The following is a 27,917-nucleotide window of genomic DNA, read 5'->3' as shown; positions in this document are numbered from 1 at the left end:
ATGAGAAATTTCATATTGCGATTATTTTCATCTAGATACTGAGATAGTTTCATTGAAGGGCCTTTTGAAAAGGCTTAGTGAATTGGAATCGTAAGTCTCATGGTTAATTATAATGCAATCTACCTAGGCTTAGAGACTCAGTTGATTAACATATATGATAAGCGAGCGACGCATTAGCAAGAGCTGCATTTACGGATTACATTTAGCTGCAGCACTAACGTATTATTTCCCGGCTTAATCCCGTTGATTAGTGCTGCAGCTAAAATGTCTGTAGTTATAGCTCTTATAAAGTGTGCCGCTCGCTTATCCACTTGCTTATTATATACGTTAGTTAGTAGGAGCATAGTAAGTGAGAAAATATATCTATAGAGAGCTTTAAATCCAGCTTTTTACCGCTTACCGAGAGTATAGCGGAAATATCTGAAACTTGACATTTCAAGGCCCTTATTCACATTTTCCGTAATCCGAGGTTTTTCCGAATCTCCATGCTCTCGGTGGGTGGCCTGTGCGCCCACTTATTCTTCACGCGTCGCAGACGCGTATCCTGTATCCTCTCCTCTTCCTTCCTTAGCTTTCGATTAGCAGAATTGAGTCGGCATTCGCAGTGCCCAGTGCCTCGCCTTGATGCCACTTGTGTCCCACAGCCGGCTAGAACTGCGTAAGAGTTTGCAAGGATGTTGTTTTGCTCCTTATACAGCTTTCTTTGGCGTATATGCGGTTTCAGGTCCATCGAGCCGTCACCATGGAAGAACCGCATGAAGTCGATCCCAGCGGAGACGTTAGTATCATTCACCGTGCGGTTATAGAAAGCCCTGCGATTGCGACAGAAGCCCCTGCCAACGGAAGTGGCCCCGCCGTCGAGGAGGGCCTCACCATCGAGGAAGGCTCCGATGAGCATGAGATTGATCAAAAAGTCAAGCCCTGCCGTGATTAAAGGAGGACAAGTGGCCAGCTCTCGAAGAACAAATGTACTATACAACACCAAATGAAAGGAGAGTTGAGGGGCGTTCCCGCCAGGCGTTTTGTAACCGGCAGCGTTGTATGCCACCTCGGAATCCGACCCTGTGTGACATACGGTTTTGTATAAGCTGCTGGAGTCTCGGATTCTGAGGCCAGTGTGACCTCTCTGCTGCTGCCCGGAGTCCATGGCAAAGCGCTGAGATAATATGGAGTTTACGCTCAAGGGCTCTGGCAGAGCAGATAACTGCAGCCAAACATAACATTCGTCGGGCAACTCCTTGAAACAGCGTCGCTTTTCTGGCCAGTTAGTTGTCATTTGTCTTCTTCTGGTCTTCGATGCGAGTGAAGAAACTTCTTGCGTTGGTTCATCGTTATCCTTGATAGGTTCGTGAAGGGGCCTTGGTATGCCAGTTCCCTTGCGGCAGCGTGATATGAGAGCTGAGGCAACTTCACGTCGACAGCGGTAGCGGTATTGTGAGACCATGTTCGGGTTATCGCATCGTCGACGAAATCCATTTTCCGCTTGGGCGAGTGGGGAGGAAAGCGGGAGAGAGGACAGAGAGTGGGGAGGAAGGCGAGGAGAAAGACGAGAACGGATGACAAGCGAGGCGAACCAGGTTGACGAGCCGATCGACGATCTGGTTGGCGAGAAGAACGAGCGGTTGAGTGGCTGGGCCTACTTAGGTTTGATCGGCATTGCATAACTAGTCTGGTGCACAACCATGCAGAGCCCACAAACCCGGGTGCTGCAATCGAGGTCCGGAACAGGCACGACCACTTATCAACGCGCTCTATCTGGAGCAGCCCCCTGGTGCTTAAGCCTCGAAGTGGTATTCAAACCGGCAGGTTCATAATCTGGTTACTTCGCAGGGAACCTTTGGGAAAGGTAAGTTCAAAGAGGGGGCTACCAATGGCTGGTTCGACATGCAGGTCTTGGATGCCCTGGCTGCACACATGGAGCCGGATATGGACATGTATTCCTGCTCCATGGCAATCGATCTGATGGAGGCGTGTTACAAGGTCAGACATCGAGCACCTTTCCATTTCAGTTTCGTAACTCCTACTAACTAAAAGATAGGTCGCACTGAAGACGCCTGTCGACGATGTTAGTAACCTTGCCATTGAGAGGTGCTTGCTTCAGAAACCCCCCTCCATTCTTTCCCCGGAGATCGTATGCGACCTCACGGATGAGGAGGTACAGCGCATCGCGGCGGAAAGCAGCAAATTCGCGGCTTGAGAGGGCGCTGGCGGCTGAGAAACTAGGTGTGTTAGAGAGCGGCATGGCCGAGTTGAAACGGCTCCAGATGCATAGTGCTCCAGTAGGTGACGACAATCCAGCAGCTTGATCATCAGCATAAAAAACCACAAACTTGAGAACACAGCGAGCTGATGACTTTGATAAGATGACTTAAAAGGTGACAAGTCAACTCATTGTCAAAGTGCTCTGTTGTTTGATATGTAAAATGCGTGATGGAAGTCTACGGTGCTGAAATATTGCAAGACAATCCATCGCGAGGCTCCTTATCTAATCTAGTGTGGGGCACTCTGCTCTTCGGGTTAATCCCGCCGGGCGGAATTAAGTGTGTGAGTGTGTGTATGTTAAGTGTGTGATTTTGTGAGTGTGATGAGATGAGAAGAGAGAGAGACAGAGAGAGTAGAGAGAGAGAGAGAGAGGAGAGAGAGAGAGAGAGAGAGAGAGAGAGAGAGAGAGAGAGAGAGAGAGAGAGAGACAGAGAGTGTGTGTGTATGTATGTATGTGTGTGTGTATGTATGTATGTGCGTGTGTATGTATGTATGTGTGTGTGTATATATGTGTATCTATGCCAGGAGATTCTGCTTTATGACACGCGCCGGCAGCGAGCTCCATGAGGTAGTTCAAAAAAGGTGTAAAGCGACGACGTTAATCGACAACACCCACTGCGAGACATCAAGCCAGACGAATCTTGGTCGGCACCTGTCCATCAAACAATGAGCGGTCCAAGATCTGCCCCATGCCGACCCCTTGCCATGCGCCTAGTGCAGTCGAGTACGAGATGAAGAGTACCATGCACCCTCTGAACCATCTGTCGTGAGTAAGAGACGCCACCCTGATGCATGATGCAAGTGATGCCCTCCGCCGGCCCGTCTATGCCGCTCCGTGTCTCGCAGTCGAGCGACGCCCAGCCGATGTGCCGTCCACTGTCGTCATGGACGTCCCAATATGTTGTGTCGTAGTCAGGTGCGACGAAGAGGATGACATTGTTGTATACCGGCAGTCCCACTCGACCCTGACACAACTGCAGCTCGGTTGTGATAAGGACCGCACCGTCAAGGTCCAAGATGCTCTGGGGCTGATGGAGCGACGAGTCACCCGCAAGCTTGATTTCGGGTTGGAGCCAGGCCGGACCGAAACCTGACGGACGGTAATACTGGGATTTACCCTTCACCGATGTCCAGGACCATGTCGGCGCCGGGGCTGCGTCCTACAAGACATTAGACATCATCGGAGCCATCTCATCTCTTGAACGCCGTCTTCAACCCCATATCCAAGACGAGCCTGGTCTAATCCGCTCAAAGCTAAAATTCCACACCTCGGCCCGCCTCGGACCCTCGGACGACTCCGTAAAGCCCACATGCTGGAACACGCTCGGGTCGAGCGCCCACTTCTTTAGGCCCCGGTCGCCCGCGTAGCCCTCGAGGATCATGTCTCCGGGAAAATCGTATGGGGGGAAGCGCATCAGCTGAAAAACACCGTCGAGCTGGCGCCGGGGGAACACCAGCCCTTGCGCGCAGCACCCGTAGTTGGGCATCTCGCGCACACCGTGCGAGTTCCACGCGAGGGGGTTGATGCGGCTGACCGCCACCCGGCCGGCGAGAAAGTACAACGCGATCAGCGCCGGCAGCCAGAAGCCAAAGGCAAGCGCCGTGACGTACCGGCATCTCTGGACGTATTTGCTGGATCCGGCGGCGCCGAGGCGGAATCGTTTTCGAGCCACCAAGAAGACGATCAGGGCGACCGCGTAGGTGAGGAAGACGTGGACTGCGTAGGTGAGCCATTCCTCGCTGTTCCAGCCCATGAGCAGCTCCGAGTAGAACAGTCGGAGGTATATCCACTCTTGCTTTGTCTTTACTGTCTTGGCTTCAACGTATGCGAGGCCTCGCTTTAGGCGCGCGAACCAGTCGCGCGACGCTATTATGTCGTCTTCGACGAGGACGAAGTAGTCGGCATCGTGGTCGCGACATGTTTCGACGAGGAGGGAATGATCCAGCCGCATGTTTTCCACGCGTCCGTCGCCCCGCGTTCGGTCAGGTACTAAGTCGAATGGAACTGTTCGGTATATACTGCTATTGCCGCTGGTGGGCGGTTTGCCGTACAGCAGGACTTCATCGGCGAGGCTCTCGAGCCATTGCTGTCCGTAAGCGGAGTGGCGGTCCGAAGGTCGGTCGGCAAGTAAAACGACAAGATGGATGGAGGCGCGCTCTTGCGGCGTGAGGTTATCGGTTAGGGTGGCGATGGTGTGCGAGAGGAAGGACTGCGTTGTGCGATTGATGCTAGGGACGCCGACGCAGAGGAACTGCTTTTCGTCGGGCGGCAATTTGGGCGGGATGTTGCGGAGAAAAACATCGGCTTCTGTGGCGCGCTCGCGCGAGAACCGCAGTTGGTAGCCTCGCTCCTTGTCGTAAAAGATAGAGGACGGGTCGTCGTAGGAGTTGAATGAGCATAGCATCAGGAGGAGGACCCAGACGGTCAAAAAGCCCGCGTTGAGGCGCGAGAGAGACATTCTGTTTTTTTTTTTCTTTTTTATCTTTTTAATATGTCTCTCGGAACCGCTCCCTCCTGCTCCCATGGTTGTAGGAGCCTGGGTCCGGGTGTGGCCTGAGAGCCGGGTGTGTGGCCTCGGCCGGAGATTTGGCTGTGGCGAGGGATTCGGGTGTACGGGCCGGAGCCAGGCTTCTGGTGGACTACCCCGCTGCCTCCAGGGGGCCGCACTCCTGGCTCCAGCCAAAGCAACACAGGGCCGTCCATGATCAATTTCCGGTGCCTACAGGATAACGCAGTTTAAATAACGTGTATGGCAAGCGAGCCGGCCAGACAAGCGAGTCAACTTAACGAATTTGGAGTACTTTTTCCGTCTTAACACCTACTCCCATTCCCCGTCGGACTAGACTCCAAGAGTAGAGTCCGTCGTTCTGGCGCGCGCGCGCGCACGGGCCCGCGTCCTACCAGGGGTTGAATCCGTTGCTCGTGGCAGTCGAGTAGAATCCGATGGGATTCCGGGGCGGCGAAACGCGCGCGCGCGGTATCAATCGGCAGCAGGCGGCCTGGGCATGCGCGCGGCGCCAGCCGCTGGCTCATGCGACGGCGCGATCGCGCGATGCAACTTGTTTTGTCCCCTCGTCTAAACTCTTCGCGCGGGGATTTGGGGTAGTATTGGGGCACTTGGAGTTGGTGCACTTAAGCTAGCATCGGGGGTTAGGGCAACGTTAGGGTAGGTAGTATCGAGGCAATTAGTGTTGGTAGCGGCGGCCTGAGCGGACCACTGGTCGTCTGACAAGAATGCAGCGTATCGTCTAGACTAGGACCTCGTCGTCTGAGGACCAATCTTAACATCAGCTCGTGGCGGCACATCGCCATCCCGATCGGGCGAAGACACCTGCGTGGTATGACTGGTAAACAAAACCCATGCGGGTACCCCCGCTAACCGAGGGCAAGGTATCCACAATTTCTTTCAATAGTTACACCAAAGAGCTAGCCAAGAATTTGTGTGCATAATCTTGGCTGCAATTACCGACTTGCACCGATCTGGCATTTCAGGCTTAGTGCGTCCGGGCATAATAAATTCCATCCATCAATCCAACCGATCTGGCATTGAGGCCAACAGCTCCTTCAAGTGGTCATCCGGCAGTGCCTCCCAAGCCTCATTAACATACTGGCACAGCTTATCGTATGGTGGCTATTCTTCAAGGCCATACCTGTCTGCGATCCAGTTCTTCATCCAGTTCCAACAAGGCTCAATGGGGTTCGAATCTGGTGAGAATTGGGGCCAGTCCATCACGACAATGTCTCGCTCACGGAGATCTCCCTAACCATCGTCCGAGCCATCGCCACCTGAAACGACAATTAGGTGTGCTACGAGCTTAGGCGGGGCGAGACATACCCGGAATTGGACGCTGAGCACTGTGACAGGGGCAGCCGTGATTGGGTCTAGCGTTCCGGAGCTTGCAGGTAAGTCGATTGTCGGCGCTGGGCCAAGTGTCGGGGCAAAGGCATTCTTCCGAGGCGACAGATTGACATTGCGAGAACGGATTGGGGACGCGAACGGGTTTCTGCTTGCAATTCTGCCAGGGCCAGCTGCTCGTGGCGTCGTAGGTGGGCCGTCTGCAGGGCTCGACAACGTGGACGCTGAGGTTCTGTGCGCGGACAGGGTGTTCTGCCGAATGAGTTCCCAGCAGTCGGAAGGACCACCAGGATCCTGACGGTAGAGTCAACCAGCTTAGGGCCTTTGATCAGGTCGCGGTCCAGGACCCCCAGGAGGCGACCACTGCATACTATCCTAGATTCCTTAGGAAAGGGGTTCGCCGCAGTCCGCATCCACCCGGCCAGAAACTTCCACGGTTGGCGGTCGACAGGGAAGAGGACGAGAACGTGGCATACGTGTACGCCTTCGCGAAGAGGGCGGTCGTTCCTCGGCTGCAGATAAGATCCAAGCTTGACGAACACCGAAGTCTTTTGTCAGAGGCTCTGGCCAGACACCCTCCTCGAGGTGGAAGGTGCCCAGATCGACAGGACCGGCAAAGGACACATTCGCTGAAGAGGTCGGCCAAGGAGCATTCTCGCCGCTATCACTAAGCTGGCGAGAAATAATACTTGGGCGTATAAGCATCCGAGACCAGCACGAGGACCAAGTGGGATCACGTACGGTGTCAAGCCGTCATCGCGCGGCAGTGCCTGTGAAACCTGCACGAACTGGGTATCCTCTGACTCCCATCCGTCCAAAGCAACTCCTTGAAAGGTCAGCTTGTTTGGCAGGAGTCGGGCGACGATGCTGGACCACTTCCCCTCTCAGTCTTCCTCCAGAGTCGCCGTCCTTGCTTCGGCGTTGAACATGGAGAGTATGAAAGGAAGGCCTGAGCTCTAATCATCTCTAGGGCTGAGCAGGCGCGAATAGAGGTCGTGAATGAAGGCGGGTTGGGTGAAGGGTAGGAAGGTGCCGGTTTGAACCCTCTCGCAGCCGTATACCGCGAGCCGGTTGGGAGGACTGCGCACTGAGCCAAGTCGGAGTGGTAGGTGACGATGAGATCCGCACCGACTGGTTTTTGGTCTCGCTTGTTTGGCAGCGGAGGCATCGTATAGACAGCAGAGGTGGGAGCAGAGGTGGGAGGAGAGGCCATGCTTGCTGCAGTACGCTGACGGATAGTATGTCAAGTGGATCGAGTCTCGGAGGGGGAGAGGCGCTCGGGCGAGATGGCCTTTAAGAACTACGGCCTCTGAGGTTCCCACAAAGAGAGCCCGCGGGCTTCTGGGACAAAGACAGCTCAGGGCAATTGACGAAAGCCGTGGAATTGCTCCGGAAACGGACATGGCAATAAACATGCCAGAAGAGTGGGAGCAAATATGGGTTCGAATACAGAACACATCTGGCAAAAAATGTCCCAGTAATAGTGAAAGCAATAGAAACACCAGACTCTGGCAACAGAGGTTCAGTGCAGTACAAGCAAATCAGAGAGTTGTGGACAGTTATGTGTTAATGGTCATGTCTATACACAACGAGCCCAGAGCCCTCAAACCGGGTTCAGGCCAATATGTTGGTAGGGCCTATTTTGGGGTTTAAAATCATCAGACGCTCGGAACAACGACTCCAATTGCAAAACCCTTGCAGAACCCATTTTCTGAGAAAGGGTGGCGCGATACGATATCCGTGAGACGTGTTACAGTTTGTACAGTCTCGCCTCCTGACAACTCTCTCTCACAAGTTGCCTGTTCTTGTACCCATAGAACATCCTTAGCCCGACAGCGACCATTGCGACCATGAACAACATTCCCGCATTCACCCAGTTGCCGGTCGGGAACCCCCTGTCCCTCTCTTCGGCCTTGTAAATCCACATCCCGGGGATCGACCCTATTCCTGCGCCGAGGCTGACACTGATGGCAATGGCCAGGCCTACCGACGCCGTCGTGTGGACATTTGAGGACAACCAGCCGAGCATAGGCGGGGCGGAAGCAAACGTTCCAGCTGTGGAAACAATCAGACAGCCGTAGCGGTGGAGGTAGGCGTCGGGCGGCAGGAGAGCAGCGGCCATGAAGCCGACGGCACCGATGGAGGCAAAGGTGGCGATGTGCAGACCACGGGCATTGAAGCGGTCCGCCGAGTGTGAGACGAGCAGTTGGCATACTGCCACCTTATCAGTCAGCGTCGGCAAAGGGGCTAAATACGAGCAACAGTCAACCCACCATACGCCGCCGCATACGGAGGCACCGTCATCAGCTGCGCCTGCAGATCGACATAGCCCAGACCCGCCGTGATGAACGGCACGAACAGGGACAGCGAGCCAAACGGTACCGACAGGCCAAACTGCATCAGATAGTGCCCATAGAGCCTCCACTCCGCTAGTGTGCTCTTTGCATCCTGCCTCGTCATGCTCCGATGATTCCTCTTGCTCCCCTCCACTCTCAACCTCGCCACCGCAACATCTTTCTGTCTCCCCTTCAAGAACTCCTCCGGAAAATCGGGCAACAACCACCATACGAGCGCCGCTGAAACACAGGACGGCGCCCCCTCGATGATAAACAACCATCTCCACGCCTCCAATCCCCTCATCAGATTCATATGCCCGATTCCATACGCAATGGTACCGCCAAACGCGCTGGCAAGGCTCGCCATCGAAAGGATGAACGCTACACGCACGCTCCGCTCATCAGACCGGTACCAGAACGTGAGATAATACACCAATCCGGGAAACAATCCCGCCTCAAACACCCCCAAGAGAAACCTCACCCCGGCCGCCTCCGGAAAAGAATGGACCCCGCCCAAGCCCATGGTGATGGCTCCCCAGGAGAACATGAGAAACGCAAGCCAACGGGATGGGCGCAGTTTCTTGAGGAGTATGTTGGAGGGCACCTCGAACAGGGCGTATCCGACCTGGAAGATCATCAGGGTGACGTTGAACTGGTGCTGGGTCGCGCCGATGGTGGTTTGCATGTCGTGGTGCGTGGACGAGTTGAGAATGCGCGCGTTGCCTATGTTTGAGCGGTCGAGGTAGCAGAGGAAGTAGATGAAGGCGGAGAGAGGGAGGATCGTGAGGTCTTGGTGACGGAGGAGCAAACGCTCCTCGGTGGGAGAATACGAATCAGACAAAGCGGGCTGGTGGAGGTGCAGATGGTTAGTAAGGAGTCTAAGAGGAAGGAAAGGAGGGGGAGGGGGACGAACGTCGATTGTCGCAGGGGAGGTGTCGGTGAGGTTATTCTGTCGCTGGCCCGCCTTCTCGGGGTCCGCTTCCTGAGTCGAGTTTGGGTCCATTGGGCCGTCGGTTGAAATGTGGCTTGGGCTTGCGATTTGTCTAACCGGAAGGAACAGACACTCAGTCGTTGGAATGTAGAAGCCCTCCACACACTACGCTTCGACAAATTTGTGGGGGATTACAGAGAAATTCAAAATATCGCCCGGTGTCCGATGTGAGAGATCTGCAACTCGGGTCTTCCAAGGTCACTTCGCACCCGTTGTGTTAGGCAACGTTGTACAGCGCGCCCGGCGTCTCACCCCTCCGGATCATCATCCACTCCCAGTAATCGAGACCAGGCGACTGAGACAAGCGCGGGACGGAGACTCCCGAGCTGCGTCGAGTTGCCTTGTTGCGTGACATTGACCTGCCAATCTCGGTCTAAATGCGAGTTGGGATCGGGCTGGGGTTGTGAACGGTGTCTATATTCTCAACCTCCGATGGAAGCCAGACATATGCAAGGTAACCACCAGACTGGGGGTATATCTCGACAACCTTCGCCCCTCTGTCCCGTGTTTGTGTGCAACACTGGCGTTACTCTAAAGGCTGGCTGTCGTTTGTTGGGTGTTCAGGTTTGCCACCGCTTAGTCTAGGTACGCATCTGTGCCCGGCGGACTTTGTATGTACTTCAAGTCGTTGTTGAACAAAGCGAGAGATGGTCAGATTCTGCTTCTGGACATAATCAGGTAAGAGCATGAGAAACGAGACCTGAGAGTACGGTAACGTTATTCAAACTCCCTGGAGCAGTTTCATAGCCCAGGACTACAGTGGGTGGGCATAGTGTGAGCGAATGCAAGTGTTTGGATGATAGTTTCATGTTGTCATTGACTCTGTTGTCCTTTGTAGGAATCCGGCGTTCTGCGTTGTGCTCAGTTTGAAGATTCTCTGTAACTGGATCTTGATGTTTACCAGGCACCTCAGTGGCAACAGATTGAATCAACGCAGCCAACTTGGAATATTTCTGGTTAGGGTTAGGGTTACTTGTAAACTTCCATTTCAGATTGGTTTCGAGATACCTTACGCAGAGGCACCTCGCTCTTACCTGACCCTCACCTTGTAATTCAGGGCTGTCCTCGTTCAAGTTCACAAGCGATTTGGGCAAGTGCGAGGGATTACATTGTTGGGCCACAACAGGCACCGATTCCAGGTTGGGAGCAAACGTCCCAAGTACGGATCCGTACGTCCCACACACAGCCTTTCAAAATAATTCAACTCTTGCAGCAAGCGGTTTTCCTTGTCCCCGTCAAGACAATTCTGAGAGTTAGCTCGCCGCTCGAAAAACTTGTTCGATGGTTCAGAGTAAGTAAGTCCGATTTCCAATGCATCTATATCTATGCTACAACGCCTTGAAGTCGGCTGCATTCAATTTCTGACCGACTTTTCTTTTCTTGTCAGAGAGAAAGGACCCGACAACGTCAACTTGAGTAGTTTTCACCCGTCAACCTCGACAATGGAGTCCTCTCCCACCCCAAAGATCGCGCTTGATGCGACTTCTTTGGCCTGGCTGGATGACCCTGATGTCAACACTCTCCGGGACATGATCTACCGCCTCAAGAAACTCAGTATTGAAAACACCGCGCCTCCTTAGATCGTTGTGGTTGGCGCACTTTCCTCAGGGGAAAGCTTAGTGCTTGAGACCACCTCAGGCATCCGATCTCGGCCCCAAGGTAATCCACTTACACGATTCGCCATTGAGCTAGTTCTCGTCTTTCGGATGAGACAGCTGTCAAAGTGATCGTTCGAAACGCGGAGGGCTCGCCTTCCGTTGTGCAGGGCAAAGTCGCATTTCTTGCATCCCGGCAACCCTGCTTCGACAATAACACCCTGTCCGATACATTCAAGAGGCTCGACAACTGCTGGATTGTGGTGACGGCAATGGAAACGAAAATTTTCAAAGAAATTCTGCGCGTCGAGGTCGCCGGACCTGAGCTTCACTCTTTCGACAAAGGGAGCACGATACAACATCTTGGGAGAAGGTGGACACGTGGTTGAACAAGCCACCTCGAGCCCGAATGAATCCCGTCTTCCTGATTATCTCCAGCCGTTTCGCAATCTTTACCAGATTCGCGACCCTGAACCGATTACCGAGAATGAGCTGAGGTCTCGACTTCGATTGCCGGCTTCAGGCAATCAAGGAATGGAGCTTCCGGGTGTGCCTAACGGAAGCCTTGTTCTCAAGCTTTTCAAGCTTCAGGCCCAACGCTGGCACGAGATTGGGTAGGCCCACTTCGACCAAGTCTTCACCGTCACCAAGGCATTTGCGGAGCATTTGGTTGTCCATCTTACCGGGGTCGATGGCAAAAACTCCAAGGCCATCCTGGTAGAATTCGTCGACCGGCTTTTCGATGGAGAAAAAGGAGACCATGCAGAGCAAGCTGCAGGATCTTCTTGCTCCTTACACTAGCGGTTACGGTTTCTCACTTGGGAGACAGTTCCATGCCAACGCGTGCACGGAGGCGACCCCGCGTCATGCCGCTGAGCTCGTGGGTCACACCGAGAAGCAAAATCCGGACCTCTTCCGGACCAACTCCAGTTAAGGACTGGACCGCGCCAGGCTCACACAGGCCATTGCTAACTTAGGAGACGCCCGGAGCGACCATTTTGGCACGGCCAAGATCATTGACATGATGTTGGCTCATCACCGAGCAAGTCGACACGCTAGGAGAGCATGGAGAATGTCTGATACTAACCCGACCTTCCAGATGTCAATGAAGACGTTCGTCGACAACGTCATCAACCTCGGCGTTGAGACTTGCGTTCTTCGCGGCATTCCAATCGAAGACCGTTGGGGAGATGAGCACCGATAAGCTGGAAAATTGTCGTCAGTATCGGAGGAGCTCCGGGCGAGAAGGAAAAGGCTGCAAGACGAGAGGTTGGCCATCTTTGCAAGACGCTTTCAAGGTGTGTAAAAAACACAGGACGAGAGAGCCTACAGGTACGTCGAAGCAACCGAACCTGGCTGCTCGCTCATTCTGACCTACTCTTACCATTTCTTCCCTCAATTCTGCCCGCTCCTTTCCGGATTTCATCACCTAGCACCACCACAGGCACCGGCAGCATCGCCTATGCGAGCAAACAACCCAGAGCAGCTGAAGAGTGTACCCCAGCGGCAAAGAGGGTAAAAGGTGGAGACCAATGTCATGGAGTCTAGGCCGGCGAGTATCTTTGGTCGGCCTGCCGCAGCAACTCCCACTTCAAATGCCGCTGGTGGTCTCCTTGGTTCAGCAGTTCCCGCTGTCAACACCACCCGTAGTCTCTTTGGCTCAGCAGCTCCGGCTTCAAATGCCACCGCCACCACCACCGCCAGTCTCTGTGGGTCTGCAGCCCCAATACCAATGGGAGGACTGGGTTCTCGGGTTAGTCTCACGAATACGCCACGAGCCAGTGGGATACCACTCCGATCCACTCGAGACAGGCACAGGACAGAAGTGGAAGCTTGAGGAGCCTGAATTACCCGGGCATGGAACTTGTTTCGTCATCCGAGGTGTGTGTTGTTTCGGTATCATTATCACAGATCAGAACGGAGGGGTTGATAGATTTCTCGATAATATTGGTCATCAGGAGAAGTATAGGGGCTTTTCAAGGGAGGAGCTGAAACTCAAATGGCTTGTTTCACAGGGTCGTTTCTCTTAGGGTGTTGTTGCTGCACCTATGCATGAGGTGTGCCGGAACATTTGTTTGGCCAGGTTGTACGGTCATTGTGTAGGTAATATGATGGACGGATACATTTGTTCGCCTGCTAGTTACTCCTTTGTCCTTGCGGAAACAGTGTACTGATCACAGTATCGGTGCTTGGGATGTGAGAGGGCAAAATACGCATCACGACGAAGGGATTTAAACCTCTAGTTGCCGGATCACGTGTGGTGCGCGGCCGACCCTAGCGAGGGCATCTGCGTCTGAGAGGACCCGGGGACGAGTCGTCTCCTGCCTGGCATTCTGTCGAAACTGGACCACTGTTTTGCTTTGAGACGATCTGGGAACCGACATGCGATGGGGCTGGGACTTGAGGAGCTTTAGAAATATGGATGAGCGGACGCCGAGCAGAAGCTCGCGACTGGCTGGAAAGCGTGACAGTCCTTCCTTCTTGTGTGTGCTGCTGATGGAGGCTCAGGTGTTGCGAATGATGTCTTGCCGCGCCGACGCGCTGACACGGTTGACCTCCATCCGGGCTGATGCCAGAGCCGGAGGGGATGGAACACCGGTGGCGTTAGGTTGAATAGTCGATCCCAGGGAGCGATGGCGTGAGATTCATTGAATCGTGTCAGTCGCAGCCGAAACTTGAAAGCCAGCATAAGTAACACCGTAAATGTGGTTCCGAGTCAGGGCCAAGGACTCCTGAAATCCTTCACCCCAAGAAATTCATCAAGTCAGACAAGTCAGATCTGAAGGCACATTTGACGTGCCATACCAAGCCATATTTGGACTTGCGTTTGGCTTCGCTAACATAAGCGAATATCCCTCGTCACTGAAGTGCTTACTTACATCTTCCTAGCCCTCGCCACATACACCTGTTTGCTGCGCATCAGGACCTCCTTCACGGCAGCCCCACTGTTCTCTTTTCAACTGCTGCTCCTGTCGTTCTCTCTCCAACGTGTCTCATTTCCGCTTTGCACATCCTCGACACGGGAATCGCCTTCGTCCAACATGTGCCGCGTCTGCTATCGCCTCAACATCGAGTTTGAGGAACCCTCAGAGGAGGAGCGCGCAAGGGCGACCGCTGGAAGAGGAAGCCCGAAAGGAAGCCGAGATCCGAAGAGAGGAACAAGAGCGGGCCGAACTTTATCGCCGGGGAATAGAGCCACCCAGACCTCGCCGGAAGGTTCTTAGTTCGCCGACCAAGTTCGTAGTAGAGGCCGCACCTAGCCACCGGTGCGCCAACATTTGCCGCATACGAAATGCCACTCGCGTTGCTTCCCACCGACCCGAGCAACCCAGATGGCTACATGTTGCAGAATTTGGGGTTTTTGGCATTGGATTCCAAATGCGGTTACAGGTTTCCATGTGTGGGGTTGTCCCTGACGCGTCTCATTCCGCCCGTTTGGGCTTCATTCGCTGTACTGTGTAATTATTGAGCCGTGTAGGTGGCCCATTTTTTCTTTGTTCTTGCATCTTCAACCACATTCTTCATTGCATGTTCAATTCAGTCAGTTCGGTTCATTCCAAGGACTTCAACACTGCTGTGGTGACTGCGTCACTACCGCAATTCGCCGCCAAGTCAGGACGCGGAGCACCGTCCTCCGTTCGGCATCCGCATCTACGATACTACGCCCAGCACCACAGCAGAACGCGCAGCCCTTCTTGGGCGCCGCATTACGGAGCTGACATACAACACTCGCGTAATTGACAACTGGGAATACAAGGACCGCATCGAGGTTGTGGCGCCGAGTCGATGACAGCCAAGACCGAGAGGCTAATTGCATTGCGCGTAACGAGGCCGAGCGTAGGGCTCGGCTCTCTATCGCCGATGCTGCTCTCGCTGCACCATGGTTGATGGTCGAGAACATCTACGGCAATGCTAGGAACGGGTATTCATCATCACCGACCTCAAAGCCTCGGGGGAAGACGCGCTTCCCAACCCCAATCCCCTCGACTGGTCAACTCGCAATGTTCATGGACACTTTTCGAAATGTTGATTACGACGAGCGCTTCCACTATTCAAAGCGAGGAAGAACTGGACGAGGAAGGCGACGTAGTGGCCGAGCTCCCTCCAGACATGGTCTCTCGCGGCGAGTACAATCTTTGAACCTCTCGGGGCCATTTGTTGGAACCTGGAGGGCGATGACCGCTGAGATATGCGCTGGAAGAAGCTATTCCGAGTCAACGCAATGGATTGGATTGGAAGGTGGTAGAGTGCTTGATTGACCATGCTGTTGATGGGCATGGGAGAGGACTAAGTACATGTAGGTAAGAGAGAGGGGTTGCAGTGCGAAGTTCTGGACATGGAGCTAACGCTCGCAAGAGCCGAGGCGGCCGGCGTCGAGGTGCCACGGCCAGTGGTGATCCCTCTCAAGCGTGAAGCCGGCTGGAGTAACCTTGGCGCCAACTGAATGGGGAAAACCAGAGGCACCTCTAGAGTCTGGACCTCGGGGATCGCCAGTTCATTTTGTTTTCGAAACTGCACCTCCTTCCTTAAAGCCATCTTTGGAGCCCAGCAAACCCCCCTTGCACACTGAACGCCTCAATCCCTCGATCCCTAAACGTGGCGGTCGCGAGCCTGGAGGCATCACCATCATAGCAAACCACCACGACGGCACGCCGGCCCCTACCAGCATCCTTTAGGAGTTCTACCATCTCCTTTGCAGAGAAGTGCACCTGAATCGAATTCCACACGTTGAACACGGCCTCGGGATCTCCAAACAAGTCTCCATCCGCAAGGTCTGGCGTCAGCCCTTCCAAAGGTACGCTTAACGACCCCGGAACGTGCTTGGCCCTGAACGCGACCTTGCTGCGCAGGTCCAGAACCAAGGGTGCCGATGGAGGGCTTGGTGCGTGGATTGCGCAACACCGAGGTTGGTGGGAGACGATGGTTCTCGAGTTGGCAGACTTCAACTTGAAGGGACTGCCAAAGCAAGACCGAAATAGTGACGACTTCGGAGTAGGCCGGCGTGGTGTGAATGCCTGTTTCGACTCAGCAACCAGCCCGTCGAGGGTGATTTCCGAAACCTCCGCTGCATTCTTGTAAGAGGTGGAGAAGAAGGTCGGTTTCGGGCGAAGCAGATGTTCAGCTGCTAAGGGGGTGAGGATCCAGCGCTCATCGTGCTTGAGCTGATCGCATTGGAGGAGAATCTGGCGACCGAGTCAGGCTTTTGTTCAGAACGGGAGTTAAGCATGAGGATCCATCAGACCGGGGGTGACGAACCTCATTTTGAATGGAGGGAAACTCCTCGGGCCGCAGCTTCTGAAAATACAGTGGGAGATACTGGTACGGCAGGTCGCTGCAGGTGAATACGCAAGACACCTCTCCCGTGGCGGGATCGGCGAGCTGTTGCAGCTCGCCGGTTTCCTTGAGCTGGCCAACATAGTCCAGAAGACCCTTGAGAGCCTGGCCCGAAGATGGACCGGCGATGAGGCCTTCTCGTGAGAGTCGCATCGACATGCGGTATGAGTCGACCGATGCCACATCGACGAAGGTGTCGACTGTTTGCGCCCACGGGAAGCCGCACGAGTTGAAGTTCTCAAAGTGCCTGGGGCCGGGGGTGGGGTCGCCAAACACGTTGAAGACGCCCAGTGTCCGGACTGATGGCTTTTGTGACTTGAGGTAGGAGGAAGTCCCGGTGATGCAGCCCCCAGTTCCTACTGTGGTGCAAAACAGGTTGATCTCGGGTAGTTGCCTCAGGATTTGTGGCCCTGTCCATTGCTCGTGGGCTTTCCAGTTCTGTGCTAAATCAGAGGTTGTCATTACGAAACAATATGAGCGAGGGCTTACATTCTCGTTGTCGTACTGCCCCGGGTAGACAATGTCCTCTCTTTTTTTTGCCAGACGCCTCAACCTGCACATGATGCCCGTTGGATCGGTGGGTTCTTGCTGTGCTAGTCCCCCGTAGAGATGTCTGCTCGTGGTTAATCATCCAGTGTTGAATGCTGGTATTTCGAGAGAGGACCCTACGGTGTAATACCAAAGAAGCGAAGCATGTTGAGAGACTCGGGGTGCTTCTTGTTCGTCACGTATGCGTTGACATGTTCGTTTCCCCAGAGCACCCGTGCGAGGATACCCAGAGAGAGAACCGTCGAGCCCGAACTTGCTTCAACGATTGTCTGTCTCTCCACCTCCGGAATTCCTCTGAGCATCTTCAGTGCTGTGTTTTCGTGTTAATCCCTGCTATCAACCATGTATTCATTGAGGTAAAGTTTTCGAACTTGCCTGGCAATGACTTGACATTTTGAGCGGGCAGATGAGTGAGCAGCTTGGCGTATATCCTGACAGCATCCTTTCTATGGGGGTTCAAACGGTCCGGTATCTCAACAAGTGGCACAGGTGGATTCTTCTCAGGGTCGAAGAAGTCGGCCACCGAGTTAGGACCTCGAAATACGTTATTTGGAGAACCCATGGAGCTTGAGTGGAGAACCCCTGATGGGCTGTGTCAAAGGTCCAAAGCCACCAGCGAAACAAGGAGCTAGGATCTAAGCTTTGTTACGGAGAATTGCGAGGTTGGCTTTAAGAATACCACAACGACAAGGCTTCATCAACCTCACTTGAAATGGCTTTTAAACTCGTAGTCTCCTCTACCTGGCACTGTTCGACGACGGCAAATACCGAGCCCCCTTTTCGGACTCAGGCCTGGGCCAGCCTCCGTTCCTAATCCTCCCGTCTCCGAGAGCCCCATGGCATGGCGATGCCAGTGATGGCCGCATGGACGGGTTACGATGTCATCATCTTTCAGAATCTCATCCCAAGATGCGATTTTACGTGCTCCAAACCCCTCTCAGCCCAATGCCGAGTCGGCGAGCTGGCTCCGGCTCGGTCCTTGGCCTGTGTGACTCGTGACCGACCATGCACGTCACCTACTATTTCTGGGCAATGGATACAGCACGCTCGAAGAAACCGTCGCTGCGGCGGGAGGCAGCTGAGAGAAAAGGCTGGGATGTTTCAGGGCCAGGGGTCGGGTGAGCAGGTTGAGCAAGTTGAGCAAATTGAGCAAGTTTTCCGAGGCAACGCCATGCATAAACAGCCCAAAACCCGAGATGCGGAGGGGCAGTCCGCACACCGTTGCATCCGTATGGGGAGAAAGATCTGTGTGATCAATATGGCGGCCATCGTAGCCATGTGACCTTCGATGTTTGGGAATGATATTTAGTTACTTGGATCGAGTTTCGTCTTGGTTTGGAAGCTGCATGGCCAAATCGGCAGTCAGCGATCACTTCCACCTGGTGCAACCCACATTTTCGGTTTGCGATGGCTCAGAAAGACCGTCTGGGCTGGACATTGGGTCTCAAGTCCGGCTCAATTAAAGGTGCGACACCGGGCATGCGGCAATGGCCACCCTCGTGATAGTTGTAGATGCAGAGTCGCAGACTAATGCATTATTCAGTTCACCTTTACGCGCTTTGGACCACGACCCCTGGGCCTTCGCAAACCCACTGGTCGCTGGATTTTGAGGCGGTGCTTGCCGAGGACTTGTCAGCCTCCAAGTCATCTCTCATTCATATCGAAGATGGTGACCTCAACGACGCTCAGCGCGCTCTCATCCAGACGGCCCTCTTCAACGCCCTGGACGGCAACTCTACCAAGAGCCGCACCACCATCCTCCGTCTTCTCTTCCCCTCCGTCTCGGGCACCCCAATCCGATCCGACTTCCTCCACTACCGCCTCAACGGCTGCGAGCTGATTCACTCCGTCCACAGCTTCCTGCAACCCCTCCAACCCATCACCTCGGTCCCCGTCATTACGCCGCAAACCTCCTCGCCCACAACGCCAACGCCGCAAACCTTCCTCTCCCTCTTATCCTCCTCCATGGGCGGCATCATCGCCCAATCCTCATCCCCGTCCGACGCGCAAACCCTCAGCAACAACCTCACCTCCCAACTAACCTACCGCCTCTCCATCCCCTGGATCACCCCACCCACCAGCCCCCCGCGCCGCGCGCGCATCTTCTGGATCCAAGGCCGCGCCAACATCCAAGCCTCGCGGCAATTCTACGCCGCGGCCCACGCGCTGGGAATCAGTCTTGTCGTGTGCGACGAGCCGGGCCACTGGATGGAGTCGGACGATTTGGCGGTCAACCCCTGGGTGCACTACCGCGAGGCGTTTGTCCCGCTGTGTATTGACGCCGACGCGGGGTTGGCGCAGAGGATTGTGGATGCGGTCAGGGCGTATCCGGCCCGGGTGGATGGGGTGATGTGTATCAGTGATGTGAGGCTGGAGGCGGTGGCGAGGGCGTGTGAGGTTTTGGGGTTGGCTACTGAGCGGGCGGGGGCATATAAGGTCGCGGGAGATAAGGGGTTGACGAGGAGGTTGGTGGATGGGAATGGGGAGGGACAGGGGGAGGAGAGTTTTGTGCTGGAGGATGCGGCCGGGTTGGAGGCAGTATTGCGGGAGAGAGGGGGGAGGCTGGGGTATCCGTTGATCGTGAAGCCGTGCACGGGGTGGAATAGTGATTGTGTGGTCAAGGTGAGGGATGAGGACGAGTTGAGGGCGGCGGTCAGCAGGGCGTCGGGACGGCATGCGAACTCGGCGGCCAGGAATACGCGCGTGGTGGTGGAACCATATATTGATGGTCCCGAGGTGGACGCCAACTTTGTTGTTCTCGATGGGGAGGTGTTGTTCTGCGACATTACGGACGACTTTCCATGCCCCGGGGATTTGGTGCGCGCCGAGGGGAAGACGTTTGCGGCGAACTTCATGGAAACCTTGATGGATGTTCCTACGGCGTTGCCGGAGGACGAGCAGCGGATTATGAAGGAGTCACTGTGCAAAAGCATTGCGCGCTGTGGGTTCATTTCGGGCGTATTCCACTGTGAAGCGAGAGTCAGGTGTTCGAGGGCTCTGTACAAGCCAAGGGACGACAATGGCATCTTGGATTTACACGAGGAGATGAAGAAGGGCCAGCCGTCGTGCTATCTTCATGAGATCAACGCACGCCCGCCTGGCTATGTCAACTGCGTGGCCGCCCTGTTGGCATATGGCGTGGACTACTACGCCATCCGGTTGCTGCTAGCGCTGGGAGAGGAGGGCAAAGAGAGGATCAGGGCACTGGCACAGCCGTTTTCGGGAGGGAAACCACAGTACACGCTGGGAATCGCTGTCCTGCCGCCGTCAAAGGAGGGCATAATGGGTAGTAGGGACGCTGTGAAGGAGTTTCTGGACGCAAATCCAGACCTGGCGAAGCATGTCGTCTTTTACCAGACTGTGAAGCAGCGCGGCGAGCGAGTGCAAGGGCCCGACTCTAGCGAGTTGTGGTGTGTGGGCTATGTGATTGTCGCGTCCCGGACAGGGCGTAAGGAATGCCTGGAGCTGGCACAGATGGCGAGGAAGAGGTTCGACTACAAATTGATGGATGAGGCCTGAGGTCATCTTCTGCCTGAGACACTTGAAGGAGATAATCTTGAGCTTGTTTGTCTACGAGTCCTTGCCTCCAAGTCTGCAGATAATCTCAGTGCACACCAGCAGCCTCCAAGCATCATCAGCCGCAATGAACTTGCGCATGTTCTCTCTCAGCACCTCGACCTGCTCGTCCGAGTACCCAAACTTGGCGGCTGCCCGACGATATTGGGACGTTTCATCACCCAGCATCGTCAGCATCGACCCAGCGTACAGCAGCCTCTCCTGGTACGTGATGTTGCTAAGAATGCTGGCCGACGCCGTGATCTGGTCTCGCCTGAACCCGACTGCCAACGCTTTGCTCAGAAGCTTCCTCCCGGTCTGCGTGTCGAGCCCATTCATCTGGTATATCCGCTCCTGAAGCTCAGCGCTTTCGGGCAGCGGCGGCCACAGCAGCTGCGAGTGCGTATCCCCTTCGCGGCACGCCACAATGCCACCGTCCTGCTTGGCCAGCGTCTTCATGACGCGGAGAACTTCAATGTTGTTGGGGATGCAGATGAGGGTTGTGTGTTCGTGCACCACGTCGAAGTTGCCGATCTCGTCCGGTTTGAGACATGATTCTGGCTCGAGGATGTTGCCCGCACGGAACTCAATATTTGTCCCCGGGGCGTGTGTATCGATGTTGGCGTTGGCTCGCTCGATGGCCTCGACGCCGAGGTCTACGCCGATGATTTTGGCCTGTGGGAAACGGCGAGCCAGGTCAAAGGTGATGCTCCCCGGCCCGCAGCCGACATCAAGCAGGGAGAAAGTTGGCGGGAGCGACTCGAGTGTTGACAGCAGGTATCCCAAACATGTAGACGCGTTCCGCAATTCAAAGGCCTTCAACGTGTCTTCTTTGTATCCGATGTGGTACGCCTGCTCGGCGCCAGTCTGGTTTTGGTTGTCTGACGCCATGCTCGTCTGAATTGCTCTCAGATGCTGTTGAAGAGCTCTGTGGGAATCGACATGGAAAGCCGAATGACACGACTGAGGTTATACCCGCATATGCAATCCGGACGGAAGATGTACCGAGTCTGGTACTTCTCACCTCGAGACACGCACTAACACCTTGGATATCTTGGTTTACGCAAGGCAGGGGTGCTCAAACGGGATGAGCATTTTGCGAAGGAAAACCAGCGCTTTGAGCAGATTTGAGCGGAATACGGAGGCTTCCTGTCCGGGGAACGACGACGATCCTGCATCCGCCTCCTTGGCTGCTTGGCATGCCCCCTTGCCTTGATCTTGCCAGCCGCTGGTTGCCGACAACGCCCGAGTTGCTATCCTGGAACTGGGTTGAATGCTCTGCTGGGCTAAATTGTATCATCTCTTTCTTTTGGACTATCGTTGTGCCAGTGCCAGTGCGTTAAGATGGCTGCTGCTGAGAAAGACTCGGAGAAAGGGCAGGGCAGCTCATCTACAGCGCTGGAGGTGGCAGATTCTGACGCCGGCTTCCTCTCTCGAAATGCAACTGAAGACGAGATTCGAAGTTTGCCCAAAGTGGTTGACAAAATACCGCTTGCAGCGTGGGCTGCAGCGATGGTTGGGTCAGCCGAGAGATTCAGCTACTATTCCATCATCTCGATATGGCGTAAGTTTCCTTGTGCAATGTCCTGTTGCTTGACCATAAAAGCTTCGATTAAAGAGTCGAAAGTGGGGGAAAGGCTGGCTCACAGGACGATGGTTGACTTGATGACAACTAGAAAACTACATGCAGCATGAAAGAGGCTTTGGAGCCGTGCCTGGAGCACTTGGTCTGGGACAGTCCACAGCCACGTCAATATCCAATGCCTTCTTCGTCTTTATGTTTCTGACACCGATGCTGTTTGGCGTGGTTTCAGACATGTGGCTAGGTCGTTTCAGGACGCTGCTGCTTGGATTCTGGTTCGTCAAAGATGTAAAGCTTTGTCTGATGATCTTCCCTCACTGACATGTTCCGATCGACAGCTTGTTGATATGTGGGTCTTGCATCATGTTTGCAACTTCACTGCCAGTTGCCTTGGACAACGGGGCGGGCATCCCAGGACTGGCTCTCTCCATGGTCTTTATCGGACTGGGAGTAGGGGCCGTCAAGTCGACGATATCGCCCTTCATCGGTGACCAGTACGCACAGAAAAAGCCGCGGGTCGTTCGCCAGAAGAATGGCAAGCTTGCCGTAGTGAATGGTTCGCGGACCATTCAATTTCTGTTCAATGCCTTCTACTGGTGAGTGAGACGGTTTCAACGACTGGAAAATCTCGGCTGGAAATCGAATCTAGGCGGACGACTGATGGTTCAGGCTCACCAACATTGCTTCATTATCATCAATCCCGGCAACCTTTCTTGAGCGTGAGTTCGACTTTTGGGCCGCTTATCTTATGGCGGTTGTCTCGTTGGTCCTCTCGTTGGCCGCGCTTGTCATGATGAAGTCTAAGTTTGGTCAGTTTCCTGTTGAGTTCCACGTCGGAAGACTCCTGCGCTGAATTTGGAACGCATCAGTCAGAATTGTTCCACAACAAAACAACCTCCCCAGGACCCTCAGCGTCTTGACCATCGCTGCCCGAAACGGCTTCAGGCTCGACCACGCCAAACCCTCGTACCAACTTACGACACACAACCGCCCTGTCCCCTGGGACGATACCTTTGTCGACGAGCTCAAACGCGGCCTCATAGCATGCCGCGTGATGTAAGCCTTCCCTCACTCCCTCTCGTCCTCCCGTCTTGCGTTCTTCCTCCCCGAATCTCCCTCGTTACCGTATGATAGCTCACCCGCAGCCCAACAGTTTCTCCTTCGCCTTCTTCTACCTCTCCATCACCCAAATGTACAACAACCTCATCTCCCAGGCGTCCCAAATGAACCTGCACGGCGTGCCCAACGACATGATCCAGGCCATGGCCGGCGTGGCCTGCGTCGTCTTCGGTCCCGTCGTCCAGGCGCTGTACAACTTCCTGGCGAAACACCGCATCGCCTTCGGCCCCATCGCACGCATCTCGGCGGCCTTCGTCATCTGCGGCGGCGGTATGGCGTACGCCGCCGGCCTGCAGAGGCTCATCTACTCGACGGGGCCGTGCTACGACAGGCCGCTGACGTGTGATGGCAATGGTGCCAAGATCCCAAACGATGTCAACGTGTGGCTGCAGCTGCCCGTGTACGTGGCGTTGGCCATGGCCGAGATTTTTGGACTGGTGACGGCGAGCGAGTACTCGTACGAGAAGGCGCCGCACGGGATGCGTTCTGTGGTGCAGGCCATGGTGCAGCTCAGCGCGTGCCTGGGCGCGCTGATGGGCATGGCCATCAGTCCTGCGGCGAGGGATCCGTTTCTCGTGGCCGTCTATGGTGCCCTGGCGGGGGTGATGGGGCTTTGTGCGGTGCTGTTCTGGGCCGTGTTTAGGAGGTATGATCGGATCGATGATCAGTTAAGTCGGCCGGTGGTTGGTGGGGAGGACGCGGAGGAGAGGTCATCATGAGGGAGGCCGGGAGTGCCAATTGGATGGATGACTTTGGCAAATGGCTGTCCAGGTTGAAATCTGAACCTGGAGAAAGTAGTGGTTCAGGAAACGGAAAAGCCATGAGGATTAGGTATCCTGAGAATATCTGATTGCGGAAAGCAGTACATTTTGTGGTACGGGGTGCTGAGATGGTTCTGGTGAAGATGAGGATCAATGATCCAGCAACGGCTCAACTGCACTTGAAAATAAGGTATTCCGCTGCAAGTCCACGCAGGACAATTCTCTGCGTAATGGCACTTTGCAGTCAAAGGCACCTACTTCAGATATCACGCAATGATCAAGGAATCATGTGGTGGAACAGGCAAGTGGCGATGCACGTCGGTGAGACTTTCTACGATTTGGTGCTAGGTACGGAAGGGCAATCCCAACCAACACCTCATGGTCAAGCCACGCCAGCAGAAAGCCTCCAAAGCAGTAAAAACTGAATATTTAGCTACCGCAGTGGGGTTCTATAGTAGGCTATGAGGTTTACATAAGAAGTTTTGTCGAGAAGTTGCCCCATAAAGCATACAAAATTCGTGATTCTTACAGCCTGGAACAACTTACAGCACATGTGAGGTAAATGCGCCGAAAACCGTTGGACGTTGGTTGCGTTTCAAGGGTCCGACCTACACGGTAACCCCTGATGTGGGGCCGAGCCCGGCTGACCAGGGGGGAATTCGCCCCACCATACGGGCTTTGCATGCCGGAGGCTTCAAAGCCGTAGTAGCATGGGTCGCAAATCACTAAGGCTCCTCGGGCTCGAACAACATAATAAAGCATCGCTGTGGTAAGGATCTGATTACTTGCAAGCAGTAAGCAGCCTTAGCTTTCAGTTTGCCACAGTTCGTACGCGTGCCCGTTTTGCTTCGCAGTTTGCAGGTGCAAGCTCTACGGACGTACAGTCTACAAGAGACGGCCTTCTCCTAATTGGGCGTAGCTGCGCTATGCAGCCTCCTTGGGTCTCGGATTCTCCTCAGCCGCGGAACAATATCATCCCGACCTGACCTGGATTTCTGAAGCACGAGAGGAAGGTTTCAGAACTTTACATGCCAGGGAAACCACCTACACACAGCTACAGAGACCCAGGATGCTTTGCGAAACGTGCTTACAGATTCCTCTCGACCCGTTTCTGCCACACGAAGCCTGGGGCTCCTACCGAAATGGCCGAGCCTGGTTTGGAAACGCCATTGTGCGGCGCGGCGCCGACTGCGTCGACCAACTGCGCAAATCAAGCGAGGCAGGATGCCACCTGTGCACCATCTTCTTGGGCGCGTTAGACGCAGCGGAACCGGCTTGGGCCACGGGCGACTTCACCGGTTCCGATCACAGTCGGCTTCTGCACGCCCCCCGGCAACACCGAGAAGAGAGGCCGTTGATGGAAGCGCTTCAACTCGGGGTGAAAAAAGAAGGAGAGGTTCTCATTACCGACGGCAGCCGCACCGCTGGGCTGTACTGGGAACTTGAAAGCTTGAACTATGGACAAAAACAGCGTGCGTGCCGCCCCTCACTCCCACGAATCCACAACAGTAAAGTAAGGTAAGGTATTGAGCAGAGTGCTAACGAGGTACAGTCTCCGTCCATGACCGAGCGGACTGTGAGGAAAATTTCGCCCTTGCCAAAAGCTGGATCCAGACGTGCACTCAGCAGCATACTGCCTGCAGGCTTGGTAGCGAGCCCGCATTTCTCCCGACCAGACTGATTCACGTCGGCGATCCCGCCCAGGAAAAGCCTCCGCGTCTCGTTATTACTGCTTACTTCCCCTTTCCGGAGCACACTCAGTATCTCGCGCTGAGCCACTGCTGGGGAACGGATAGGGGAAAGACGGTGGCTAAAACGCTGACGTCGACTCTACCCGAGTACGTCGAGCGCATCGATGTGAAGAGCCTGCCCAAGACGTTCCTTGACGCCATGGAAGTGGTCCGCCGCTTGGGCTATCACTACCTCTGGATCGACTCGCTCTGCATCGTCCAGGATGACAAGAGGGACTTCGAGGTCGAGTGCAGCCACATGCACCTGGTCTACTCGCAAGCATTATGCACTATCGTAGTAGGCTGCCCTTGCTCCAGCAGCGCCTGAGCCCGCGCCCCGCAATAGTTTTATGTTGACAAGAGCTCCCAGGCGTCAGACTCAGAGGACGGTGACGGCGGCTGTTTTGTGCCGCGGAGCCCTCTCCAGGTCAAGCCGTGCGCCGTGACCCTGAAGAACCTGCGTCGCCCTTACCACCGCCCAAATGGCATCATGGACGTCGTCCGGGAGCGGTTCGCCAACGAACCCGACGAAGCCCAGGTCACCATCTACCCCAACTTTGGCCCCTGGGCCCGCGGGGTTCAGCGCGGCGCCGTCTCCCGCCGCGGCTGGTGCCTGCAGGAGCGCGAGATGAGCCCGCGCGTGCTGCACTACACGCGGGACCGCCTGATGTGGGAGTGCCGCGAGAGCATCGCGTCCGAGGACAGGCCCGAGCCGGAGCCCAAGAAGAAGAAGGACGAGGCGCTGGCGCCCCACCTGTCAAGCTCCCGGCTGTTGGACGACGGCGCCCTGCACGTCGTGTCCAAGCTGCCCAACCGCGTCCAGCTCAAGTCGCACAAGTGGGACAGGCTCGTCGAGGCCTACTCGAGACGCCGGCTGTCCGTGGCCGCTGACAAGTTGCCCGCTATATCGGGCATGGCGCGGGCTCTCGCCGAACGGCAGCCTGGCGACGAATATCTGGCGGGCATATGGAAGGGGAATCTGCTCAAAGGCTTGTCGTGGTTTCCGTCCAAGTCTCGCGATATCGCCCTTGTCCCTGCTGGGTCCTGGCCGCCGGCGCCCGTCGACGCTGGAATCCCGACTTGGTCATGGGCTGCTTACGACGGACCCGTCACGTTTGTGGGCGATTCGTGGTTCAGTGGCGGGTGGAGTACCATCATTGATCCCGATGGCAAGGAGAAGTGGGTGAAGAGCGGGCCTGAAGTAGTCGTCAAGGCCGTCTCTGTAACTCACGACAGCGAGGACGCGTTCGGGAGGGTTTCTGGTGGAGAACTTTTCCTCGAGGGGTGGGTGGCTGCGTTGGTGCTGAATGAAGCCTGCCTTGTCGCCGAACCGGATACTAGGGATCGGACCAAGAAGCCGCCATTCCCATCCAAGTGTTACAGCGTTCCCGTCGGCGACGCAGCGGTGGTCACAGTCTTCTTTGACTATGACGTGGCGGAACTGCCAGTTAGCACCGTGATTCTCTGCCTACAGCTTGGGACTGGCGTCAGCGTCAGGGGCGGTAATTCGAAGGTGGACGCGGGGTTGGCGCTCATGTTGGATCCGGCGGGATCGTTACGGAGGGTGGGCATGTTTGAAGTCGCTGGTGACACGTTGCAATGGCATGAGACGGGGACGAGAGAGATCGTCAGAATTGTCTAGTCAACCTTCCCTTCCTCCTTTCTCACTGTCGCTCTTCTCCTCTGTCCATGAGTGTCTGTCACAGCTTGGAGTTGTTCTACGGATTATTTGGGTTGGTTCCTTATTTTTCTACTGGCGGGTGTTACTGTAAACTGCACGCTCTAAGGTCACCAGGAAGACTCCACAATCGCCCAAGTTATGGTTGATTGCTGAAACCGTAGTAGTTTAATGATTGGATCGACTGAATTGACTGAGTCTGACTGGCTGAACCAAATGGTAGGTTGTAAGAATCGTGGAGAGAGCTGTGCGGTGGTCTAGAAAAGCTCCTGCTAAGAGTGCGGAGATATGGGTACCGGGCTTAGACTGTACTCTTGGCGCCATCACATTCCATCACAGTGGCAAGCCAATCAGATCCTACCTAACGGATAACGGCTGTACCTCTGTACATAGTAGGCCAGTGCTGCCCACAAGGCAAATCAAGTCAAATCGGCACACCGACTTGCTTTGATTTGAGGCTAGAGATACTCGACTTGCCTTGTCAGTTCCTCGACTTGCGTTGACCCAAAGCTTTGCCAAGCCGCTTACATAATCCCCCGAAATGGGTTGTTCCGCACCGCCCCGTTTT

General features: G+C 55.0%; 11 protein-coding genes across 11 annotated transcripts; 6 read left to right on the top strand and 5 right to left on the bottom strand.

The window, feature by feature from the left end:
- Positions 1 to 1,556: 1,556 nt before the first annotated feature.
- Positions 1,557 to 2,430, top strand: N657DRAFT_671389 (uncharacterized protein; the record flags this gene model as incomplete). Its single annotated transcript, XM_062795592.1, has 4 exons — positions 1,557 to 1,644; positions 1,689 to 1,846; positions 1,891 to 1,980; positions 2,039 to 2,430. The coding sequence occupies 4 exons, from the start codon at positions 1,557 to 1,559 to the stop codon at positions 2,195 to 2,197; spliced, it is 495 nt and encodes a 164-aa protein (XP_062648176.1). The 3' UTR covers positions 2,198 to 2,430.
- Positions 2,431 to 3,473: 1,043 nt separating this feature from the next.
- On the bottom strand, positions 3,474 to 4,721 carry N657DRAFT_572112 (uncharacterized protein; the record flags this gene model as incomplete). Its single annotated transcript, XM_062788861.1, has 1 exon — positions 3,474 to 4,721. One exon carries the CDS (start codon positions 4,719 to 4,721, stop codon positions 3,474 to 3,476), a length of 1,248 nt encoding a protein of 415 aa, XP_062648175.1.
- Positions 4,722 to 5,955: 1,234 nt separating this feature from the next.
- N657DRAFT_633497 (uncharacterized protein) lies at positions 5,956 to 6,790 on the top strand (the record flags this gene model as incomplete). Its single annotated transcript, XM_062791215.1, has 4 exons — positions 5,956 to 6,002; positions 6,066 to 6,166; positions 6,287 to 6,353; positions 6,391 to 6,790. The coding sequence occupies 4 exons, from the start codon at positions 5,956 to 5,958 to the stop codon at positions 6,788 to 6,790; spliced, it is 615 nt and encodes a 204-aa protein (XP_062648174.1).
- Positions 6,791 to 6,803: 13 nt separating this feature from the next.
- On the bottom strand, positions 6,804 to 7,657 carry N657DRAFT_390230 (uncharacterized protein). The gene has a single exon (XM_062787147.1). It carries the CDS (start codon positions 7,532 to 7,534, stop codon positions 7,076 to 7,078), a length of 459 nt encoding a protein of 152 aa, XP_062648173.1. The 5' UTR covers positions 7,535 to 7,657; the 3' UTR covers positions 6,804 to 7,075.
- A 185-nt stretch (positions 7,658 to 7,842) lies between these two features.
- On the bottom strand, positions 7,843 to 9,458 carry N657DRAFT_715029 (MFS general substrate transporter; the record flags this gene model as incomplete). Its single annotated transcript, XM_062797468.1, has 3 exons — positions 7,843 to 8,333; positions 8,393 to 9,302; positions 9,369 to 9,458. The coding sequence occupies 3 exons, from the start codon at positions 9,456 to 9,458 to the stop codon at positions 7,870 to 7,872; spliced, it is 1,464 nt and encodes a 487-aa protein (XP_062648172.1). The 3' UTR covers positions 7,843 to 7,869.
- A 2,817-nt stretch (positions 9,459 to 12,275) lies between these two features.
- On the top strand, positions 12,276 to 13,185 carry N657DRAFT_644625 (uncharacterized protein). The gene has a single exon (XM_062792795.1). The coding sequence runs from the start codon at positions 12,637 to 12,639 to the stop codon at positions 13,069 to 13,071; it is 435 nt and encodes a 144-aa protein (XP_062648171.1). The 5' UTR covers positions 12,276 to 12,636; the 3' UTR covers positions 13,072 to 13,185.
- A 2,248-nt stretch (positions 13,186 to 15,433) lies between these two features.
- N657DRAFT_389872 (cysteine synthase) lies at positions 15,434 to 17,625 on the bottom strand. The gene is made up of 5 exons (XM_062787145.1): positions 17,300 to 17,625; positions 17,045 to 17,234; positions 16,865 to 16,988; positions 16,298 to 16,813; positions 15,434 to 16,224 (listed from the first exon to the last, which is right to left on the bottom strand). The coding sequence occupies exons 1-5, from the start codon at positions 17,484 to 17,486 to the stop codon at positions 15,568 to 15,570; spliced, it is 1,674 nt and encodes a 557-aa protein (XP_062648170.1). The 5' UTR covers positions 17,487 to 17,625; the 3' UTR covers positions 15,434 to 15,567.
- Positions 17,626 to 18,235: 610 nt separating this feature from the next.
- N657DRAFT_389893 (glutathione synthetase ATP-binding domain-like protein) lies at positions 18,236 to 20,469 on the top strand. Its single transcript, XM_062787146.1, has 2 exons — positions 18,236 to 18,389; positions 18,468 to 20,469. Exons 1-2 carry the CDS (start codon positions 18,332 to 18,334, stop codon positions 20,441 to 20,443), a joined length of 2,034 nt encoding a protein of 677 aa, XP_062648169.1. The 5' UTR covers positions 18,236 to 18,331; the 3' UTR covers positions 20,444 to 20,469.
- Positions 20,343 to 21,572, bottom strand: N657DRAFT_644622 (S-adenosyl-L-methionine-dependent methyltransferase). The gene has a single exon (XM_062792794.1). The coding sequence runs from the start codon at positions 21,368 to 21,370 to the stop codon at positions 20,495 to 20,497; it is 876 nt and encodes a 291-aa protein (XP_062648168.1). The 5' UTR covers positions 21,371 to 21,572; the 3' UTR covers positions 20,343 to 20,494.
- Positions 21,573 to 21,707: 135 nt separating this feature from the next.
- N657DRAFT_617556 (oligopeptide transporter) lies at positions 21,708 to 24,252 on the top strand. Its single transcript, XM_062790525.1, has 6 exons — positions 21,708 to 22,043; positions 22,156 to 22,336; positions 22,400 to 22,657; positions 22,731 to 22,870; positions 22,931 to 23,117; positions 23,215 to 24,252. Exons 1-6 carry the CDS (start codon positions 21,824 to 21,826, stop codon positions 23,897 to 23,899), a joined length of 1,671 nt encoding a protein of 556 aa, XP_062648167.1. The 5' UTR covers positions 21,708 to 21,823; the 3' UTR covers positions 23,900 to 24,252.
- Positions 24,253 to 24,927: 675 nt separating this feature from the next.
- N657DRAFT_617553 (HET-domain-containing protein) lies at positions 24,928 to 27,556 on the top strand. The gene is made up of 3 exons (XM_062790524.1): positions 24,928 to 25,413; positions 25,494 to 25,969; positions 26,042 to 27,556. Exons 1-3 carry the CDS (start codon positions 25,011 to 25,013, stop codon positions 27,311 to 27,313), a joined length of 2,151 nt encoding a protein of 716 aa, XP_062648166.1. The 5' UTR covers positions 24,928 to 25,010; the 3' UTR covers positions 27,314 to 27,556.
- Positions 27,557 to 27,917: the final 361 nt, after the last annotated feature.

Source organism: Parathielavia appendiculata (assembly GCF_033297405.1).
Source record: "Parathielavia appendiculata strain CBS 731.68 unplaced genomic scaffold N657scaffold_5, whole genome shotgun sequence".
Lineage (NCBI taxonomy): Eukaryota > Fungi > Ascomycota > Sordariomycetes > Sordariales > Chaetomiaceae > Parathielavia > Parathielavia appendiculata.
The sequence above is the reverse complement of the archived record's forward strand: the minus strand, read 5'-3'. Positions and strand labels throughout refer to the sequence as shown.

Coding starts and splice junctions, on each gene's coding strand:
- N657DRAFT_617553 (XM_062790524.1), top strand. CDS start 25,011: ATGCTTTGCGAAACGTGCTTACAGATTCCTCTCGACCCGTTTCTGCCA. Junction 25,414..25,493: donor GAACTATGGACAAAAACAGC/GTGCGTGCCGCC, acceptor AACGAGGTACAG/TCTCCGTCCATGACCGAGCG. Junction 25,970..26,041: donor AAGCATTATGCACTATCGTA/GTAGGCTGCCCT, acceptor AAGAGCTCCCAG/GCGTCAGACTCAGAGGACGG.
- N657DRAFT_644625 (XM_062792795.1), top strand. CDS start 12,637: ATGCCGCTGGTGGTCTCCTTGGTTCAGCAGTTCCCGCTGTCAACACCA.
- N657DRAFT_617556 (XM_062790525.1), top strand. CDS start 21,824: ATGGCTGCTGCTGAGAAAGACTCGGAGAAAGGGCAGGGCAGCTCATCT. Junction 22,044..22,155: donor TTCCATCATCTCGATATGGC/GTAAGTTTCCTT, acceptor GATGACAACTAG/AAAACTACATGCAGCATGAA. Junction 22,871..22,930: donor CATGATGAAGTCTAAGTTTG/GTCAGTTTCCTG, acceptor GGAACGCATCAG/TCAGAATTGTTCCACAACAA.
- N657DRAFT_390230 (XM_062787147.1), bottom strand. CDS start 7,534: ATGTTTATTGCCATGTCCGTTTCCGGAGCAATTCCACGGCTTTCGTCA.
- N657DRAFT_389893 (XM_062787146.1), top strand. CDS start 18,332: ATGGCTCAGAAAGACCGTCTGGGCTGGACATTGGGTCTCAAGTCCGGC. Junction 18,390..18,467: donor CAAGTCCGGCTCAATTAAAG/GTGCGACACCGG, acceptor TGCATTATTCAG/TTCACCTTTACGCGCTTTGG.
- N657DRAFT_389872 (XM_062787145.1), bottom strand. CDS start 17,486: ATGGGTTCTCCAAATAACGTATTTCGAGGTCCTAACTCGGTGGCCGAC. Junction 17,235..17,299: donor AAATGTCAAGTCATTGCCAG/GCAAGTTCGAAA, acceptor ACGAAAACACAG/CACTGAAGATGCTCAGAGGA. Junction 16,814..16,864: donor GGCAGTACGACAACGAGAAT/GTAAGCCCTCGC, acceptor GATTTAGCACAG/AACTGGAAAGCCCACGAGCA.
- N657DRAFT_644622 (XM_062792794.1), bottom strand. CDS start 21,370: ATGGCGTCAGACAACCAAAACCAGACTGGCGCCGAGCAGGCGTACCAC.